Genomic DNA, 20,314 nt, shown 5'->3' on the forward strand with positions numbered 1-20,314 from the left:
TCTGATGCTCATTCATGTGTTTCCTTTCTCTCGTGTTTTCTCTCTATTTTCCCTTTACAATCCACTGTTTAAATTCAGTGATCATTGTGAACTGCAGGTAGTCTTAGTTAAAACAGGATTAAGACTTGCATCTGTCCTCCAGCGTAGAATGATTAGCAACCTCCAGTGGGGAAATTCCAATCAATCATATCTAAACCCCTTCAACTGCTGGTTGTTCTGTAGGATAATGCCACCTAGTTTCAATCTGGATTCTTGAAAGAAGTAGTAAATTTCTGGGTGTCCATGGTGAACCTCACCTTTGGTTTGTATTGGTTAATGCTTACTTTATCTACAAGAACATTGACTTGTAGCCTGGCTTCCTGGAAGCCACCATTTCTGTCCAAAATTCACAGGACCAATCTCCAAACACAGCTGGCACTCTCTGAAGAACTGAATAGGAAAGTGCTGCTCTGTCTGGGCATTGTTTCTTCAGTGGAGACCACAAGGGATCCTCTCTGTCGGAGGCTTCAAACTTCCAAGAGAGTCCCTGATTTCTGAAAACATTTCCCAATGATCAGAAGCGGAATCCACAGAATCACAATGGAGCTTCACTGACTTTGCACCCCAATGGGAGCACTTGCTGGAATATTATTGACAAGGGTAAGTGCTCTCCTATTGAGGCATAGGTTAAGTGAAAAAATACAGCATTTTCTCTGCACAGCATAGAACAGAAACTCGCATGTTTCCTCTCTTGAATGTTTTTTTCACTCACTTTTCCCTTTTCCATTGACTATATGATTAAATTCAGTGACCATTGTGTATTGCAGGTAGTGTTATCCAAAGACAAGTTGAAGAACTGTTCCTGAACTAGAATGATCAGCAACCTGCACTGGGGAAATTCCCACCAATCATATCTAAACCACTGCACTGTCTGGTTTTTCTGTAGGATAGTGCTGCCTGGTTTAGATCTGTTTCTTGAGAGAACAAGCACATTGCTGGGTTTCAAGGCAGAACTCCGATTTATTGGTTTCTGTTTTTATGCACAACTAATGCTCTTTTTCTCCAGAGAAAGATTTCCCAGGCAGAGGCTGGCTGGCTGTCACCATTTCCCCAGACATTCCCTGGACCAACAGCCAAACACAGCTGGAACTTTCTGAATAACTAAATAAGAAAGTGCCAGTGTGTTTGGATGTTGTTTCTGAAGTTGATTCCTTCAGAATTCCTCCACTCGCCTTCCTCCAACCTCCAGGAGAATCTCTGTGGTCTCTGAGACCTTTTTCTGTTGGTGAGAAGTTAAATCCAAACCATCCAAATGGACCATCACTGACCTACTGTCCCAAAGGCTGCCTTTCTCTTGTGTTTTCTCTCTATTTTCCCTTTTCAATTCACTGTTTAAATTCAGTGATCATTATGAACTGCAGGTAGTCTTATAACAAAGAACTGCACCTGGCCTCCAGCACTGAATGCGAAGAAACCTCCAAATAGGATGTTAGAATGTCCTATCTTAAGCATTTAAGTCTGCTCATTCTGTGGGATAATGCTGCCTTGGTTGGATCTGGTTTCTTGAGAGAACAAGCAAATTGCTGGGTGTCTATGGTGAACACCTCCTTTCTTTCCTAAAGGAATGTCCACCTGGATGTGGCTGGCTAGAAGCCACCAGTCCCCCCTCTCCTCCCCCCCCCCACCTCCCCAATTCCCAGGAACAATATCCAAACACAGCTGGCACTCTCCGGAGAGATAGCTGCTGCTTTGTTTGGGAATTGTTTCTGCAATGGAGTCTGTACGCAATACTATCTGTCCAATGCTCAAACCATCAAGATTTCCTGATTACTGAGAGCATTTCCCAGTGGTCAGAAGAGGAATCCACAGAATCACAGTACAGCTTCAATGACTTTGCATCCCAAGAGAAGCACATGCTGGTATATTGTGAATGGTAAGTCCTCTTCAGGTATTGGCCAAGTGAAACAATACAGAGTTTTCTCCAGATTTCTCCAGATAGCACAAAATGTCATGTTTCCTCTGTCTCTAGTAGTCTCTCGCTGTTTTCCCTTTTCCATCGACTTTTAAACACACAGTCAAACGAATGATTAGCAACTTCCACTGGGGAAACTCCATCTGATCATATCCAAACCACTGCACTCTCTGGTCGTTCTGTAGGATAGTGCTGCCTGGTTTGGATCTGGTTTCTTGAGAGAAGCACATTACACTTTCAAGGGAGAACTCCAGATGGTTGGTTTTTGTTCTTTTTGCAAAGACTAATGCTTTTTTTCCCTAGAGGAAGATTTCTCAGGCACAGGCTGGCTGGCTGCCACCATTTCTCCAGACATTCCCAGGAACAACAGCCAATCACAACTGCACTTTCTGAATACCTAAATAAGTAAGTGGTAATGTGTTTGGACGTTCTTTCTGGAGTTTGCTCCTTACAGGATTCCACCGGTCACATTCCTTCACTCTCCAGGAGAATTTTTGGTCTCTGAGAACTTTTCCTTTTTGTGAGAAGTCAAATTCAAACCATCCACCTGGACCATGATTGACCTACGACCCCAACAGGAGCACTTGCTGGAATATTGAGAAAGGTAAGTGCTCCCCTGTTGAGGCATAGGTCAAGTGAAAAACTGCGGCATTTTCTCCACACAGCACAAACCCACAAGGCTTACAAGGTTTTCTGGCTCTCTATTGCTGTCAGTTTCCTCTTCTCCAGTGACTGGTCGTTTAAATGTAATTATCCTTTTGAACTGCAGGCTGTATCATTCTAAGAAATGACAAAGAACAGCACCTGCCCTCCAGCATTCAATAATTAGCAACCTCCACTAGGGAAATTCCAAACAATCATATCCAAACCACTGCACTCTCCGGTTGTTCTGTAGGATAGTGCTGCCTGGTTTGGATCTGGTTTCTTCAGAGAAGAAGCACATTGCTGGGTTTCAATTAAGAATTCTGGTTTGTTGTTTGTTGTTTTTTTCACAGACTAATGCTCTTTCTCCCTAGAGAAAGATTTCTCAGGCAAGGGCTGGCTGGCTGCCACCATTTCCCAAGGCATTCCCAGGAACAATAGCCAAACACAACTGGAGCTTTCTGAATACCTAAATAAGAAAGTGGCAAGGTGTTTGAACAATCTTTCTGGAGTTGGCTCCTTATGGGATTCCACCTCTCGAGTTGCTCCACTCTCCAGATGAATCTTTGATCTCTAAGAACTCTTCCTATACGTGAAGTCAAATTCAAACCATCCAAATGGACCATCACTGACCTATCGCCCCAACGGGAGCACTTGCTGGAATATTGAGAAAGGTAAGTGCTCCCCTTTTGAGGCACAGGTCTAGTGAAAAACTACAGCATTTTCTCCACACAGCACAAACCCACAAGGCTTATTCATATGTTTTCAAGCTGTCTCACTCAGTTTCCTCTTCTCCAGTCACTGATAGTTTAAATGCAATTATCCTTGTGAACTGCAGACTGTCTCACTCTAAGATGTGACAAAGAACTGCACCTGGCCTCCAGTGTTGAATGCAGAACAACCTCAAAATAAGAAATTCTAACCAATCCTGTCTTAACCACAGCACTCTCTGGTCATTCTGTAGGAGAGTGCTGCCTGGCTTGGCGCTGGTTTCCTGTGAAACACAAGCATATTGCTGGGTGTCCATGGGGAACTCCTCATTTAGGTTTGCACAGGCTAATGCTTTCTTTTTCTGCAAGAACATTGACCTGGACATGACTGGCTGGCAGCTACCATTCCCCCCACCCCCAAATTCTCAGGAACACTATCCAAACACAGCTGGCACTCTCTGGAGAGCTGAATAAGAAAGTGCTGCTCTGTCTGGGCATTGTTTCCGCACTGGAGTCCATACGGGATCCTGTCCGGCGGGTGCTACAAACATCCAATCAAGTCTGAGAATGTTTCCAAATGGTCTAAAGGGGAATCCAGAGAATCACAATGGAGCTTCACTGATGCTGCACCCCAGGAGGAGCATGTGCCTCTTCTGTTGAGGTATCGGTCGAGTGAAAATATACAACGTTTTCACCACACAAATAAAACATCATATGTTTTCTCTCTCTCTAGCATTGTCTCTCTGTATTCCCTTTTCCATTGACTGCTTATATTCAATTATCATTCTGAACTGCAGGTAGACTTATCCTAAGACAGGATAAAGAACTAGAACCGCAATTCAGGGTTGAATGATTGGCAACCTCCACTGGGGAAATTCCAGCCAATCCTATCCAAACCACTGCACTGTCTGGTTGTTCTGTGGGATAGTGCTGCCTGGTTTAGATCTGGTTTCTTGAGAGACCAAGCACATTGCAGGTTTCAAGGCAGAACTCCAGATGGTTGGGGGGTTTTTTATTTTTTTGGCTCAGACTAATTTTCCATAGAGATTTCTTCAGGCAGAGGGTGGCTGGCTGCCACCATTTCCTGAGGCATTCCCAGGAACAATAGCCACACAAAGGTGGAGCTTTCTGAATACCTAAATAAGAAAGTGATAAGGTGGTTGGACAATCTTTCTGGGGTTTGCTCCTTATGGGATTCCACCTCTCAAGTTCCTCCACTCTCCTGCAGAATATTTGGTCTCTGAGAACTCTTCCTATACGTAAGAAGTCAAATTCAAACCATCCAAATGGACCATCTGTTATAAATATACTGTTAAGGGTTAATTCCTCACTTACCTGTAAAGGGTTAAGAAGTTCACCTAGCCTAGCTGACACCTGACCAGAGGAACCAATGGCGGGGACAAGATGTTTTCAAAGAGGGAGGAGGGAAATCAGTCTTTGTCCAGAAAAATGTGTGACGGAGTGAAGGATCCAGGAATCAGCCATCTAATATTTCTTAAAAGTAGTAAGTGTTTAGAGAAGGAATGTATTAGATTATGCTTATTTTCTTTTGTGACTTCGTTTTACATAAAAGGGAGAATCACACTCGGTGTCTTTGTGTAACTAAGGTTTTTGCCCAGAGGGACATCTTCTGTGTTTTAAATCTGTTGTCTGTGAGAATAGCTTGCATGTTAATCTCACAGAGGTATTCCTTTCACCCTTTTCCTTTAATTAAAAGTCTTTTAAATAACCTGATTAATTTTTTCTTGTTTTAAGTTCCAAGGGTTTTTTGGATCTGGGCTCACCAGGAATTGGTGGGAGGTGAATCAGTCTCAATCCTGCCAGAAAAAGGGGGATAAAGACTGGGGAAATATTAGGAGGAGAAGAAAAAGTTTCCAACTGACTCTCCCATAAACATTTGTTTAAACTATTTGGTGGTGGCAGCTACTAAATCTAAGCTAGTAAATATGCTTAGGGGTTATCTCATGCAGGTCCCCACATCTCTACCCTAAAGTTCAGAGTGGGGGTGACACCTTAACACCATCACTGACCTATCGCCCCAATGGGAGCACTTACTGCTCCTTGTGCGTTGTCCATTTCACGGTGGTGGTCTGTTTGCGTAGTGAGCCTGATGCTAGTCAAAAGACTGTGACACTTACAAGAGGGAGAACCCACAGGCATAGGCATTGACTCTGTGGGTGCTCCAGCACTGGAACAACCACAGAAAAAAAAGGGATGCTCAGCTCCTCCCCCTCTTTCCCAGCATCTCCCACCCACTACGATCAGCTGTTCAGCCACTCCAGGGAGATGCTCGGAGGACTCGAGTGTCAGAATGTGCTGATTGCCAACCTGTAGAGAGACAGTGGGGCCTGTGTAGGCTGAGGGGAGGAAGAGGAAGTTCCTCATCCTGGTGGCTGCAGAAAAAAACTTGAAACCATGACCTGAGTGAGCACCTCAAACTCAGAAACCAGGAAGGTGAAGAAATTTATTTTTAAATCTCATGATGATTTTAACCAGTCTTGTGAAATTTTTTGCCCACCTCACACGTTATTTTTGACCATTCAGAGTTGGCGGTACTGGATGTATAGGGAGAAGGGAGGCAGTGCAGCCTAGTGGCTAGAACAGCATCCTGAGCCACTGCTCTGCCTCTGAGTTCAAGCCAAGGTGTTGCTCTGTGCCTCAGTTTACCTATCTGTAAAATGCAGCTAATGGGAATTAACATGCTTTCATTTTTCAACACACACGACTACCAGAGCAGATGCTGGGAAACCATCAGTGCTGATGGAAAGAAATCTGAGGTTTACATTGCAGAGACTCTCTCTAGTTTGGAGAGATTAGAGCAGAGTGCACTGGAACTTTTTGCTGGCATTTTTGACTAAATGAAAATTTTTCTTTTGTTGAAAAAAAAAACCACAAAAGTTTTTGGCCACCCCTCCCCTCCAAAAAATTGTTTGATGTGATTGTTTGATGAAATGAAATTTTCCATAAGGAAAAGTATAACCATCTTCTGAGCCAATCGAGTGCAGAGAATCAGGTCATTCTGTACAGGTTTCAATTCAGTATTGTAACTCTTCCCAGAGTTATAGATTTTTATGGCCAGAAGAGGCCTTTAGACCAACCAGTCTGACCTCTTGTACAGCACAGACCAGTGAATGTCACCCAGTTACCCTGTATCGAGCCTAGTAACTTGTGTTTAAACTGAAATATGTCTTCTCAAAAGGCATCCAGTACTGATCTGAAGACATCAAGCAATGGCAAATCCACTTCCCTCAGGAGATGGTTCCACTGGTTAATCACCCTCAGTGTTAAAAATGTTTGCCTAATTTCTCACCTGGATTTGTCAGCTTCCGTTAGTAGGACCAGATGTCCCGATTTTATAGGGACAGTCCCAATTTGGGGGTCTTTTTCTTCTATAGGCTCCTATTACCCTACACCCAATGTCCCGATTTTTCACATTTGCTGTCTGGTCACCCTAGCTTCTGTCCATTGGTTCTTTCTCTGCCTTTATGCAATAAATTATACAGTTCTTGATTACCCATCTGGGCATGGAAATTGTATGGCTGACCATGAATGCTCACAAAATTGGATTGTGCTGTGGTAGGGAGTGTGGGCTCTGGCTGGGGGTGTGGGATCTGGGGTAGGAACAGAAATTAGGAGTTCAGGGTGCAGGAGGGGGCTCTGGGCTGGGGCTGGGGTGTGTGGAGAGGACTCCGGCTGGGTTGCATGCTCTGGGGTGGGGATGGAGCTGGGGATGAGGGGCTTGGGATGCAGAAGGATGCTCTGGGCTGGGACTGATGGGTTTGGAGGGCAGGAGGGGGATCAGAGCTGGGGAGGGGGGTTGGGGCATGGGGGGAGGTCAGGGTGCAGGAAGGTGCTCTGGGCTAGGACAGGGATTTGGAGGACAGGAGGGGGATTGGGCGGGGCAGGGGGTTGGGGCACGGGAGGGGGTCAGGGGTGCAGGCTCTGGGTGGTGCTTATCTCAAGCAGCTCCCAGAAGCATTGGCATGTCCCCCCTCTGCCTCTTATGCGGAGGCACAGTCAGGCAGCTCTGCGCACTGACCCATCCACAGGTACCACCCCTGCAGTTCCCATTGGCTGTGGTTCCCAGCCAATGGGAGCTGCAGGGGCGGCGCTTGGGGCAGGGGCAGTGTGCAGAGCCCCCTGGCTGCACCTATGTTTAGAAGCCAGAGGGGGGACATGTCACTGCTTCTGGGAGCCATGCAGAGTGGGGAAGCCCCAGACCCCACTCCCTGGTGGAAGCTCGAGTGCCAGATGAAAACATCTGAAGGGCCGGATGCAACCCCCGGGCCGTAGTTTGCCCACCTCTGCCTTAACTCAATACTGTCGAACTTCTTTGCACCCTCTCCAGTTTCCACTAGGGGTCTCTGATGGCATGGTCATACCGGACAAGGCACTGGAGTGTAGACAAGCTCTAAATACACTTTGGAATGAGAGTGCCCATCCGAGGGATTACTGTGCTTTAATTTATGCACATCAACTTCTGTAGTTAAATCATCTTAACAAGCCCTGAGAAGGGACTCACGCTCACAGAAATGGCCCCAAGATCCGGCTCTTTGAAATGAAGTCCTCCATTTACTTACACAAGGCAGGAAAGCAAACACTGGAGACCTTTTCCCCTTAACCAGGCTTGAGTACCCTTTTAAAAAAGCAAAAGCTTTGCACAGAAGGGGCCCTGCAGCTGGGCTCAAGAGCAGGTCTGCTGAGCCCCTCAGCCTACTGGGCAGTCGAGCCTGTAGGCCTGGCCTGAGGTGAGAAACTAGATAAGGTTGAGACCACATTTCTCAGAAAGCATGACTGGGGAGGTAAATGGCTCAGCAGGCTGGAGATAGGATGTCTGTATCAGCTAAGAGAAGGGGGACAGTTTACAATGGACAAGATCTCAATGGACTGTATACACACAGAACATAAGATGAGGTAAAGCATAAGGAGTGTGTAGACCGAGCAGGCTGTATGGGGACTGGTCCCAGCAAAGGAATGACCTGTGATGTAACACAGTAGTTCCAAGTCTCTGAGCCAAGGCTGAAGCTGAAGCCTGAGCAATGTAGGCCTCTGGGACATGGGGGCCCCTGGGACATGGGGCCCCCAGGCAATCACCCTGCTTGCTAGCCCCTAAAGCCAGCCCTGGCTTTGAGATGCAGAAAAGCCAGTTATTGTGGCACAGGTGGGCTGTGGAGTTTTTAAATACATTGAAGGGGGCACACTTCGAAATAAAAAGGTTGAGAACCTCTGTTGTGATGTACCCAATGCAATGTATGAGCAAATGCATATAAAGGAAGAGGGCTTCTGCATCACTTTGGACCTGTATCCGCCCACTGAGCGTGAGTCTGATTAACTCAGAACTGCTTTGCTGTATGTCGCATAAAGGTATGTGAGTAATGAGGTCTGCGTGCGCAGACTCACCCGGCAGCACCTCCTGCTGGTTGTCCTCGGGAATTAGCATCCAGCCTCTGGAGCGCCCTCTTCAGGACGGTGTCTCACCACCACTGCTGGCCCCCATGTCCCTCCCAGGACCCTGGTGCTCCTTTAACTGAGTGCTGCCCCCTGGCAGTACCCCCACAGTTCTGGGTCTCCCCCTCCCAGGGGAACCCCCACCCATTATCCCCACTTCACCTCAGTCTTGGCTAGTGCCCAGTCTTCATCTAGCCCCCGTTCACTGAGGCAGACTGCAGCATAAGCCACTCATCACAGGCAAAGGGGTTCAGACCTGCTGCCTCTGCCTACCCATGGGCTGCCCCCTTGCAACCCTGCACCTATTCGGCCTATAGTCAGGCCTGCAGCTTTCCAGGCCAGAGCTCCCAGCTCCTCTGGCCCTTCCCCAGCCCTGCTCCCAATCTAGGTATCTTACTGAGGTCCCTGCAGCCAGGCCCTTCTCCCTCTATAAACAGAGGGAGACTGACTGGGCCCTGGCTCAGAGCCTCTTATAGGAGCCAGATGGGCCTGATTGGGGCTTGACCCCAGCTGAGCCTACTTTCCCCAATCAGCCCAGGCTTCTTGCTCTAGCCCCAGCCCTCTCCTGGGCTGTTCCAAGCCCCACAGGGCAGGAGCGGGTAACCATCCCGCTACAAACGAAATCTGGGGTTGAACTGAATTCTTGGAAAGTCGAGGGAGGGAAGCCCAGCGGGGTCAATCAGGTGGCTAAATTGGCAGCCAGCTGCATCATTACTGTGAGGTGGTTAAGCTAGCAGATAACCAGACTAGCTGTGGACTCTTACTCCTGACGTGCCCAAGCCGGAAAATTAAAAATAAACAAAACAAAACTGGGTTTGGTTCGAACCTAAACTGGTATTTTTTGGCTCATAGAAACGAACCTCCAAAAACTCCATTCAGGTCAAAAGGAACATTTCCAATGAATTCAAAATGACATTAACTATCGATTCCAAATGAAGAGACCAGATGAGTGAGGTAATATCTTTTATTGGACCAACTCCTGCTGGTGAGAGAGATGCGCTTTCGAGCCACACGGAGCACTTCTTCACGTCTGGGAAAGGTCCTCCAAGCGGCACAGCTCAAAATGAACCGTTTTGACCATTCAGAAATTTTGGTTTTCGGGGAATTTTTTTGGCCAAAACTATTCACTGAATTGGTGGACAAATCGGAGAGAGTCCCGAGGAGAGGAACAAAAATGATTAAAGGTTTAGAACACCTGACCTAGGAGGAAAGGTTGAAAAAATTGGGCAAGTTTAGTCTTGAGAAAAGGAGCCTGAAGGGGGGAATCTGATAACAGTCTCCAAATATGCTAAGGACTGTTATAAAGAGGATGGTGATCAGTTGTTCTGCCTGTCCACTGAAAGTCGGACAAGAACTAATGGGCTTAATCTGCAGCAAGGAAGGTTTAGGTTAGTTATTAGGAAAAACTTTCTAACTGTGAGGGTAGTTAAGATGTGGAACAGGTTGTAGAATTCCTGTCACTGGAGGTTTTTCAGAACAGGTTGGACAAACAACTGTCAGGGATGATCTAGGGTTACTTGGTCCTACCTCAGCGTGGAGGGCTGGATTTGATGACCTCTTGAAGTTCTTTCCTGCCCTATCTTTCTATGAGCTTGACCAGAATTTGCAAACAGTTTCAGTGCCCCAAAAAATGCATTTTGAGGGGGCAGGGGGAATTTACTATCCACCAAAAAAAAATCATCTCACCTCTATAATCACAAATCTTTTCCACATCACAGAGTTCAATATGAGCTACAACAGAAGGTGAGAAGTTTCAAGGGTGAAATTCACATTAAAGAACCTCACCTTCCCCCCGTGAAAAAAAACCCAATATTTTCTGCAAGATTCTCAGAGAGCAGAATATGCACAAAGCCATCATTACAAAATCACAAGATAATCACCAGATTAGAACAGAACTGGAGGCAATTACTCCTCCTTGGATGGATCCTGAGAAACCCAAATTTGGGGCATCCTGGCTTCATTGCTAGGGATGTTAACACATTAGTTACACAAGGCAGCAGCGAGACCTTTAGAGTTTCAGTTTCATGTCCAGGATGGAGCTGTAGATCTGAGGGCTCATGGGCACAAAACGCTTCTCCGATTCGTCCAGGAAGAACAGGGGGTCCTTGATTAGAGCTGGATTGAACCCCTCCTTCACCAGCTGCCCTTTGCACTGCTTGAACGTCCCCGTGACCTCCAGAGCATCCTGTGTAACAAAACACAAAGTGCTGTAGGAGCTGACTCACTCTATGGTACATAAGAGGATAAGAGTCTACTGCAGCTGCCTGCTAGTGGAGTTGCTCCTTTAGCTCAAAGAGGCTGATGCTTTTAGCTCTAGAATTTTAGCTTTGTCCCTGGTCATCCCCCATTGGAGGAGGGGAACAGCATTACTCAGAGCATGGGCTGGTATAGCTATGCCAGCAGAGCTCTTGAGTGGAGATGCAACAGAAGAAGTTCTGCCAGTGCTGGACCAGGTTACCTAGATAGAGAGCTGATTGGTTAAATCTAGTCTCAGATGATGTACACACTAGTACCTTTTCCTTGTAAACAGGCAGGGTATACAAAAACTGCTTTACGGGTTAACTCGGGAACACAATTTCTGTGTAAGGTAAATGTAAGAGGGGATGGATCACTTGATAAATTGCCCTGTTCAGTTCATTCCCTCTGAAGCACTTGGCATTGGCCACTGTCAGAAGACAGGATACTGGGCTTGATGCACCATTGGTCTGACCCAGTGTGGCCGCTCTTATATTCAGGTTCTAACAATGCTGCATGAGATGGTTTTCCGGAGACTGATATCACACCAAACCTTTTCCTTGTACTGTAAACCTGACTGACATTGGTTATTTGGCCTCTTGAGTATATTCCATAACGAACTACAGTGTGATCAAGCCTTTGGCTCTACAATTTACCAAACAAGTCAGGGTCCTCCACTCCCCCCAAGCCCCCCGGGTTTAAAGGGCCAGCCAAAAGGATCTCTTACCTGCAGGCGGACAAAGTGAGGAATGGCGTAGTTTGGCAAGAAATCCTTGGCATGTGTGTAGAGTTTTTCACCATCAAAAACCATCCCTTCCTTCAGTCGTATTGCTGCCATTCCAATCTTGCCTTCGTGTCCTGAAACACACACACAAAGCATCAGGCTTTGTCTAAATCAGGTGTTTTAAGGTGTTATGTGAAGCAGGCATTAGCTGGCACAGGTTAACTTTGGCTCTGTCTACACTTCCCAGTTATCCTGGGTCTGAGCACCTGGGTTAGCCTAGCCTGGGTGAGAGCCTCTCCACTGCAAAGCCCTACCTGAGTTACTGTCTCTGCACTTACTCATGTCTGCGTCTGGGGGCACAGCCCATGGTTCTTTGCGCTCAGACGCACCACGCTTCTTTCCCAGTCAATTGCATCAGTGGCAGGAAAGCTCATCTGTCCTTCAGGGGGAATTGTGGGAAGGGCATTGGAGGACTATTAGCCTCACTTGAAAGCATGCAGGTTCCAGCCTGAGTTAAAGCAGATCCTGGGTTCTAAACCAACCCTGCAGCTAGGTCAGTGAGCCCAGACTAAAAGCACTTCCAGACCCAGGCAAGAGATTTTTTTTCTGTCTGAACTGGAGAGACTTTTGAGCTAAAACCAGGTTAGTTGGGCAGTGTAGACATACCCTATGAGGTGCTAACATAACGCCTAGGTGATAGATTTTAATCTCAAAATGAACATAATTATCTAGTCTGATCTCCTGAGAAACATGGGCCAGATAATTTTACCCACCATAGAATCATAGAATATCAGGGTTGGAAGGGACCTCAGGAGGTATCTAGTCCAACCCTCTGCTCAAAGCAGGACCACTCCCCAGACAGATTTTTACCCCAGTTCCCTCAACCACACCTTCCCTCCAAAAAAAGCTTGTTTCCCTGGCTCAGCATCAAACCCATGTCACAGCAGTGAAAACAGCAAATCCTAGCCACTAAACCACAACTTCTGTTTAAGCTACAGCTGCTCCTTTAGAAAGAGACACTTAGATTTCAAGTGATGGTGAATCGACCATGCCCTTAGACCAGTTGTTCCACTGGCAAATTCCTTTCACCCTTAAACACATGCATCTTATTGCTAGCCTGTGTTTGTCTAGCGTCCAGCCATCAGAGGAGCCTTTTGGTGCTAGGTGAAAGAGCCATAGGAAGTCATAGGCTGTGCCCATGGTACCTCATCTCTTGGATAAACTCAGCAGACGGAGTTGTTTTAGTCTTTCACTATAAGGCTGTTTTCCAGACCTCAGATCATTGGGTTCGACCAGAAACAATTTTTTATTATATTTTTCAGAACTGCCAGTAAACTACGATCTCCACTATTTGCACAGCTCTAATGACCATATGCTGAGGCCTGGGCATAGACTGTTCATGGAAGGATCTGTAGATTTTTCAGGCCACTCTGAGCATCAAGCCTCATTTCCTGAATAACACAGTGGTTTCTGCAGTGGAGAGAACTATTCATCCATGCTTTGCACGGCTTTCTTCAATCCCACGCAAAGGAAGACTCAGACCCCAATACAGACACGCTACGCAATGGCTTTTAAAAGCTGCCTCAGGAAGGATGCTCCTGGGGTGAGCCACAGTGTCAAGGTGACATGAGATGTCCTGCTGCTGGGTACGCACCTGGGACCGGCACCCCGTAGACGTTGACTTCCTGAATGAACTGCACTGCCACCAGCGTCGTCTCTACCTCTGTCGTGGCAACGTTCTCTCCTTTCCAGCTGAGCAGAGAGAACAGAGGAATCTATTTTTCCATCCATCCACCCACATTGATTACTAGATTTCAAGGCCAGAAGGGGCCTTTGTGATCATCTAGACTAGCCTCCTCTAGGCTTGTTGATTTAAGGATATTTACTTTGTAGATTTTCACATGCGATGTTGATCATTTGTATTTTAGTGGTTTATAAAGCTTTGAACTTTTAGAACCTCAATATCTACGGATGCTAAATATTTGTCCGACCCTCCTGCTTGCGGGATTTTGTGCAACTGTGAAAATTTAAATGGATAAACATCTAAAAAAAAGGCTTTAAAAGAAACATCACTATCATCTGTTGAAATAATAAAAAAATTAATAATCAAATTCTGCCAGATCTCACTATGGGGCGGGGGGAGGGATAACTCAGTGGTTTGAGCACTGGCCTACTAAACCCACAGTTGTAAGTTCAGCCCTTGAGGGGGCCATTTGGGGAACTTGGGTAAAAATCTGAGGATTAGCCCTGCTTTGAGCAGGAGGTTGGACTAGATGACCTCCTGACATCCCTTCCAATTCTATGGTTTAATGCTATCCGTCATCATACATTGTGTCTCCACCAGGGGGCTCTGCTGTCCTAGCTACACCAGTAAAGCATGTGTAGTGTAGTGTAGACAAGCCCTAGGTTGCTTTTCCAAACAACACTTAGGGTATGTCTACACAAGCACAAAGAGACCCTCAGCAGCAAGTTTCAAAGACCAGGTCAACTGATTCAGTTTCATGGGGCTAAACTTAGCATGTAGATATTTGTACTCAGCTGGAATGGGGTGAGAGGCAAGGGTCTCAGAGCCTGGGATCCAGCCTGAGCCCAAATGTCTACACTACTACTTGACAGCATTAGCCCTGCAAGCCCAAACCAGTTGCTCTTATGTCAGGCATGCAGACATAAGTCCCTCCTAAGTTACTTTAGTGCTTTTGACAGTTTTCCCTGTGTGCTTTATTTTATCTTCTATGGCTGATGCAACCACCCCCTGCTTGCACTTGCCTGTGGGGGTTAGGCACACAAGAGCAATCTGAGTTAGGCTCCTTGGAAAACCCAGCCAGACCCAGACAGTAAATTCTTTGGCTCCTGGACCATCTTTTTGTAGCAGAGGGGAGGCAGTGTGGCCTAGGGGATGTAGCACCCGACTGGGACTGAGACCTGGGTTTTGTTCCCAGGTCTCTTGCTGGGTGACGTTGGGCCTGTCACATCCACTCTCTGTGCCTCAGTTTCCCCATTTATAAAATGGAGGCAACAAGCTCTATTGCCATTGTAAATTGCTCTGTGAGAACTAATTACTGTTATAACTGTGTGTACAGCACATCACACAATAAAGTCCCAGGCTCACGTAGGGTTTTATAGGTGCTACCAGAATCAGGCTCTCCAGTTCATCCCACCTGGGAGGGGACAGCAGCTGGGTCAAATGAGGGGAATGGCTTGCCATGGAACCTACCGGAACGTGTCTCCCACCCGGTCCTGGAAATAGATGAAGCCCTCATGGTCTACCATGAGGAGGTCTCCGCTGTTGAAGTAGAGGTCGCCCTTCTTCAACACGTCCCTCAGGATCTTCTTCTCTGACTTCTGGCGGTCACCCGCATAGCCGTTGAATGGGGAGTTTTTTGTGATCTTCGCCACCAGCAGCCCCGCCTCGCCTGGAAGGGAGCATGAGAATCCCGATGGATGTCCCCCTACGTAGCCCAGCCCATCCCGGCCAGTTTTCAGGGTCCTCCAATTGGTGTAGGTAATCCACCTCCACGAGAGGAGGTATCTAGCTTGATGGAAGGGTCTCTGCAGCTGTCTACACCGGCTTGGCTATGTCGCTCAGGGGGAATGGCTTTTTCAGACCCCTGACCAATGTAGCTGGGTCAACCTAACTTTTTAGTGTAGGCCTGGCCTAAGAAAGGAGGGAGTTTCACCGACTCTGAATAAACATGAGTCATCATGCCAGGAAAAGGAAACAAAAGGAGGGAAAAGCTTGTGCTTGAGGTTTTTTTATCCAGAAACTGGGAAGCAGCCTAAGCGGGAAACTGTACGTGAAACACTGGCTCCCCTCAGTGATGACAGGGGTACGCTGGGAACCCGTTCAGAGGCAATAGGTAACATCTGCTAGAAAAGAGAAGTTAGCTAATTTAGAGGCATAAAGCCTGAAGGTGCATCCTGATGTTTACTTTTTGTGTAACTGTTACCCAGAGTCTCCCAGGAGTCACTTAACGGTCTCTCTCCAGGAGGTGTTAGGAACAAATCAGTGGGGACACAGCAACTTCTGTCTGATAAATGATTGATATAAGGAAGCGTGCTCTTATCTAAAACTACTGTTATTAGCTATTAAGCACACACACACATATGTAATAGGTTTAGGATATCTCAGATATAGTTACCCACAGTCTGAGATGCTTTTGAGTAACCACCATCCGGGCTTCCAAGGGGCCCTCTTTCCCTCCAGCTGATGGGGAGTTTAAGTGTCAGTTCCTTGCCTGGAGAAAAGCTCCCTTGCACTGATCTGAGGTATTTATTTTTATCAAATCTTATTTAGCTAACTCTAACAAAGCACGTAATCTACAGTGACGCCTAGTGGGTCAGCAGACTAACCTCCGCTGAGTCAGCAATTCTCCTAATTTCTCCTCCTCATCTCCAAACAGTTCTAGCATTTCTAGCCATAACAACAAGATGTCAGAGGGACCTAAAACCACTCACTCTCTTCCAGAACTTTCCCTCCCATCCTCCCATTCTGCTTAGCAAACTGCAAGTCTGCAGCTGTCCGACCTTGTCTCACAAAGGTCTAAGATTTTTCCTAGCTATTGGTTTGGTTTTCAGCCGGCAGTGGCTGCACATACAGTAACTCAGACATAGGTTAGGGGTTTGTTACAGGAGTGAGTGAGTGAGATTCTGTGGCCTGCGTTGTGCAGGAGGTCAGACTAGATGATCATAATGGTCCTTTCTGACCTTGAAGTCTATGAGTCTATGAGAATGGACGGCTGCAGCACAGTCAGGTTCTGGGGTACATGCAGGAAGGTCAAATTCCGGGGTAATATAATGTGTGTGTGTGTGTGTGTGTGTTGGTGTCCCCTTTGCTGTTTCTTCTCGGAGTCTGGGATTTTTTCTATCAAATAAACCTTTTGTTTATTTCCATCCTGAGCATGGCTCTGGTGTGCACTGTGGTATGTGTGCCAAAGGGAACTGGTAGCTGGGGGCTGGTTTCACTCCTCTGGGGGCAGCACATGGAGCAGCTGGAAGTTAAGGACTTGGGCCAGAAGGATTTGGGGAGATGCAGGCTGAGAAGGGCTGTTGCTGTCACCTTGAAAGGAGTAATTTGGCTGATGGAAGCCAGGGTGAGACCTTTGGCTTGTAGGCCGGCAACTGGTGTCAGGGCTTGGAATCACAGCAGCATGGCACTAAGACTCCCAAAGTTACATAGCAGGTGGAGCCAGAACACCTCACCGGTCTGGGTGACCTCAGAAAGGTTGCGAGTGGTGGGTTTGAAAAGGGGTTAAGCTCCGCAGGAACATGCCACCCTCATGCCGAAATCAGAACAATCCCGCATGGCATTATTCAGGAATATCTATTGCACTTTAAATGCACCCCCTATTTTAATCCACATTAATTTCCATGTGTAAACAGGCCCCCATAAGAACATAAGAACAGTCATACTGGGTCAGACCAAAGGTCCATCTAGCCCAGTATCCTGTCTTCTGACAGTGGTCAATGCCAGGTGACCCATAGGGAATGAACGGACAGGTTATCATCAAGTGATCCATGCCCTGTCGTCCAATCCCAGCTTCTGGCAAGCAGAGGCTAGGGACATCATCCCTGCCCATCATGGCTAATAGCCACTGATGGACCTGTCCTCCATGACTCTATCTAGCTCCCTCTTGTATTGGCCCCACTGAATTTCAATGAGAATTAGGCTCCAAAGTTCCTAGGTCGCTATTGAGAATGGGATTTAGACTCCTAAATGTTACACTTGCTCTCTGTATCTTAATCTCCCATCTCTGCAATGGGGATAATACTTAGAACGACAACACGTTCCATTTTGGTCAGACGGTCTCTTTTTTAAGCCTGATCCCATCCTTCCTGACTTTTTGGGCAAAAGTGGAGTGTGGAGGAACGCGTGAGGGGGCGAGCGGCTTAAGCCAGCCCCACTCTCTCCAGCCTTTGGAGAGGGGCTTGGGTCAGCCCTGTGGGGGAGAGCCCGGACGAGCGGCTCGGACCAGCCCCACAGTGGGGAATGGGAGGGCTCGGGCTAGCCCCACACAGAGTCCCACTTTCCCTTGGGAAAATATGGTCACTCTAATAAGACTTCCCTACCTCACAGAGGTACGTTTGGATAAATGCATTAAAGCCCAAGAGGTGGTCAGATACTACAAGTAGTGGGGACCATAGGACCTTTGCTAGATCTTCTATCCTGCCCATTAGCTGGGAAATTTGACTGAGCGGACAGAGGCAGAATGAAATCCAATGTCTGGAAACTGAACCCAGACATATTCAGGCTAGAATCAGGCATAAAGTCTGAAGCAAGAGTAATTAGCCACTGCCAGCATAGTGAATATAGGGCAGAGCTCTCTAGGGGCACTCGTGAGAAAGTGGCAATTTTCAGTCATGTTTTTGTGATGCCCATGTGTGCCTCAGTTTCTCCTCTGTTTTGTACTGCTCTCTGGAGGGGCAAAAGGGTGCTCTTGGGGCAACGCAGGAAATGTAAGGTGTGTGTGACCCCCTCACTGCCTGGGATGCAATGAACTGGACCATTAAAGAAACCAATCGCTCAGAGGGAGGTGGGTTCCCAACCCCGCACACCTCAGCAGGGAAGCTGAGCAGAAGCCTCAGCTTGAGAACAAAGTAATACTGGCAGGACGGAGAGGAGGAGTCGACTTTTGGGAGAGGCTGAGTGGTGAGTGCAGAGCCTGGAATGGAGCCCATAGAAGCTGGGCCGATGATTTGCACTGGCTTGGTCAGAGGGACAATGTCTTAACCGTTATCTTCCTGTGCTGACCTGAGGCTGAGTTCCTGTTCCCCAGCAAACCCAACTGTTTTGGAAATGCTGCCTGGCGTCACTGCAAATACTTGCTGAGATGTGTAGACTCCAGCTGAGAGACTTTTCCCCTCTTCCCTGCTACTGATGGAAGGGGTTACCCTGGAGAACTGAGGGGTTCTGCCAAGGGACTGTTTAAAAGTTGGGATGTAGCCTTGGTCCTGTGGGTCCAGGACAGCACTCGCTGTGTTCTGTAGCAGTGTGGGAGTAGCTAGGCTGAGTATGGTTGTGTACAACAACATAGTGTGGGAACTCAACTGTGTCAAGATCCTGTCTTCCTATTGCATTGTTGTGTAAAGAACAACAGACGCAAGAGAAGCAACTTGCTATGGGATGTAAAGCGGATTCTGCATCACTGGATCAAAGCTAGCCAGGGTGTGTCTAACACGTACTGCAAATACCCCTGCAGCCTCGTTCTACCATTGGAGTCTCTTAATCAAGATTGTGGGTATGTCTACATGGCAACTAGACACCCACGGACGGCCCGTTACAGCTGACTCGGGCTGCAGGTTGTTCCATTGTTTTGTAGACTTCCGGACTAGGCCTGGAGCCTGGGCTCTGGGACCCTCCCTCCTCACAGAAATGAAACCTCCCCCCTGCCTGAGCCCCACAAGCCAGAGTCAGCTGCCATGGGCCAGCAGCAGGTGTCTAGTTGCTGTGTAGACATACCCTGGATGATTGTCTATAATGTCACCCCATAACTCAATCAGAAGTTCTAGGCTTAATGAAGGAACAACTTCATTAATGAATGATCTCTGGCCTCTGATATGCATGAGGTCAGACTAGACTAAACTCTAGGGTGGCCAGGTGCCCAGTTTCAGTTGGGAAAGTCTGGTCAAAAAGGGGACCTGACAGTGTGCAGTCAGATCTACTGACCAGACACCCAAAGTCTGGTTACTGCAAGTCAGGGTGGCGGGGAGGCACTGGGTCATCATCCATGCCAGCCTCTACTCAGCCAGGGCCGCCTCCTATCTTCATCAGACAGCTGCAGCTCCCAGCCTCGGCTCCACAGGCAAATCCCTCCTGACCCGGGTGCGGGTAGGGAGTGGGAGGGAGAAGCCGTGAGTGACGGGGGGGAAGAAGGAAGAGGAGTAGACAGGGGTGGGGCCTCAGGGGAAGAGGCGGGGCAGGGGCAGGTCTTTGGGGGGGAATAGATAGGACAGGGGTGGGATCTTGGGGGGGAAGTGGCGGGGCAGGGGAAGCTCCAGCACTCCTGCTGGAGTGTCCGGTTTTTAAATATAACTAACTCTAATGCCAAAGACTGTTTTATCTTAAAATAATGGATGTCTGTAATTTAAAGTAAGAGTGTATTTAACCATCTCATCTGCTTTTCCCCTGACCTTGCTGACCTAGTCCACATGCCTGCTACTTTCGATGTGTGTTGCAGTGGACGAGATGGCATAATTGATGAAGGATGGTTATAAATGACAACACGGAACTGATAAAATGCGCAGGGCCCATTCAGCACAGTGGCCATGTGCTATAATCAATGTCACAGCATGGAGAAACCTATTGACTGATGTCTGAGTCATTAAGAGCTAATTATGGCTACAGATGGTCTCAGAACAGATACAATAGTTACAGCTGTCATCGGCTTATTGATTCAGTACATTGATCATTTTCAAAATCAGCTCAGAGCATGAGAAAGAAAGATTTTTAAGGATTTTCTTTCTCCAAAACCAGTATGTAAGGAATGACTTGGGGGAATTAGAAGCAAAGTGAAGTGAAACGTGATGTCTAATTTCTCCAGTCTCAGATTGGTATGTACATTTCCTTTCTGTATTCTATATAGTGCTGTATCAAGTATTCGATTGACT

General features: G+C 47.3%; 1 protein-coding gene across 1 annotated transcript in view; it reads right to left on the reverse strand.

Annotated features, from left to right (window-relative positions):
- Nucleotides 1–9,746: 9,746 nt before the first annotated feature.
- Nucleotides 9,747–20,314, reverse strand: part of SLC27A5 (solute carrier family 27 member 5) — a 36,724-nt gene continuing 26,156 nt past the window's right edge. Inside the window, exons 7-10 of the mRNA XM_050927611.1 lie at nucleotides 14,925–15,123; nucleotides 13,365–13,462; nucleotides 11,714–11,844; nucleotides 9,747–10,936 (exon numbers count right to left, since the gene is read on the reverse strand). Of these exons, the coding sequence (XP_050783568.1) occupies nucleotides 10,760–10,936; nucleotides 11,714–11,844; nucleotides 13,365–13,462; nucleotides 14,925–15,123 (605 nt within the window). The 3' untranslated portion in view covers nucleotides 9,747–10,759. The remainder of the gene's footprint in view (nucleotides 10,937–11,713; nucleotides 11,845–13,364; nucleotides 13,463–14,924; nucleotides 15,124–20,314) is intronic.

Source organism: Gopherus flavomarginatus, chromosome 18 (genome assembly GCF_025201925.1).
Source record: "Gopherus flavomarginatus isolate rGopFla2 chromosome 18, rGopFla2.mat.asm, whole genome shotgun sequence".
Classification (NCBI taxonomy): domain Eukaryota; kingdom Metazoa; phylum Chordata; order Testudines; family Testudinidae; genus Gopherus; species Gopherus flavomarginatus.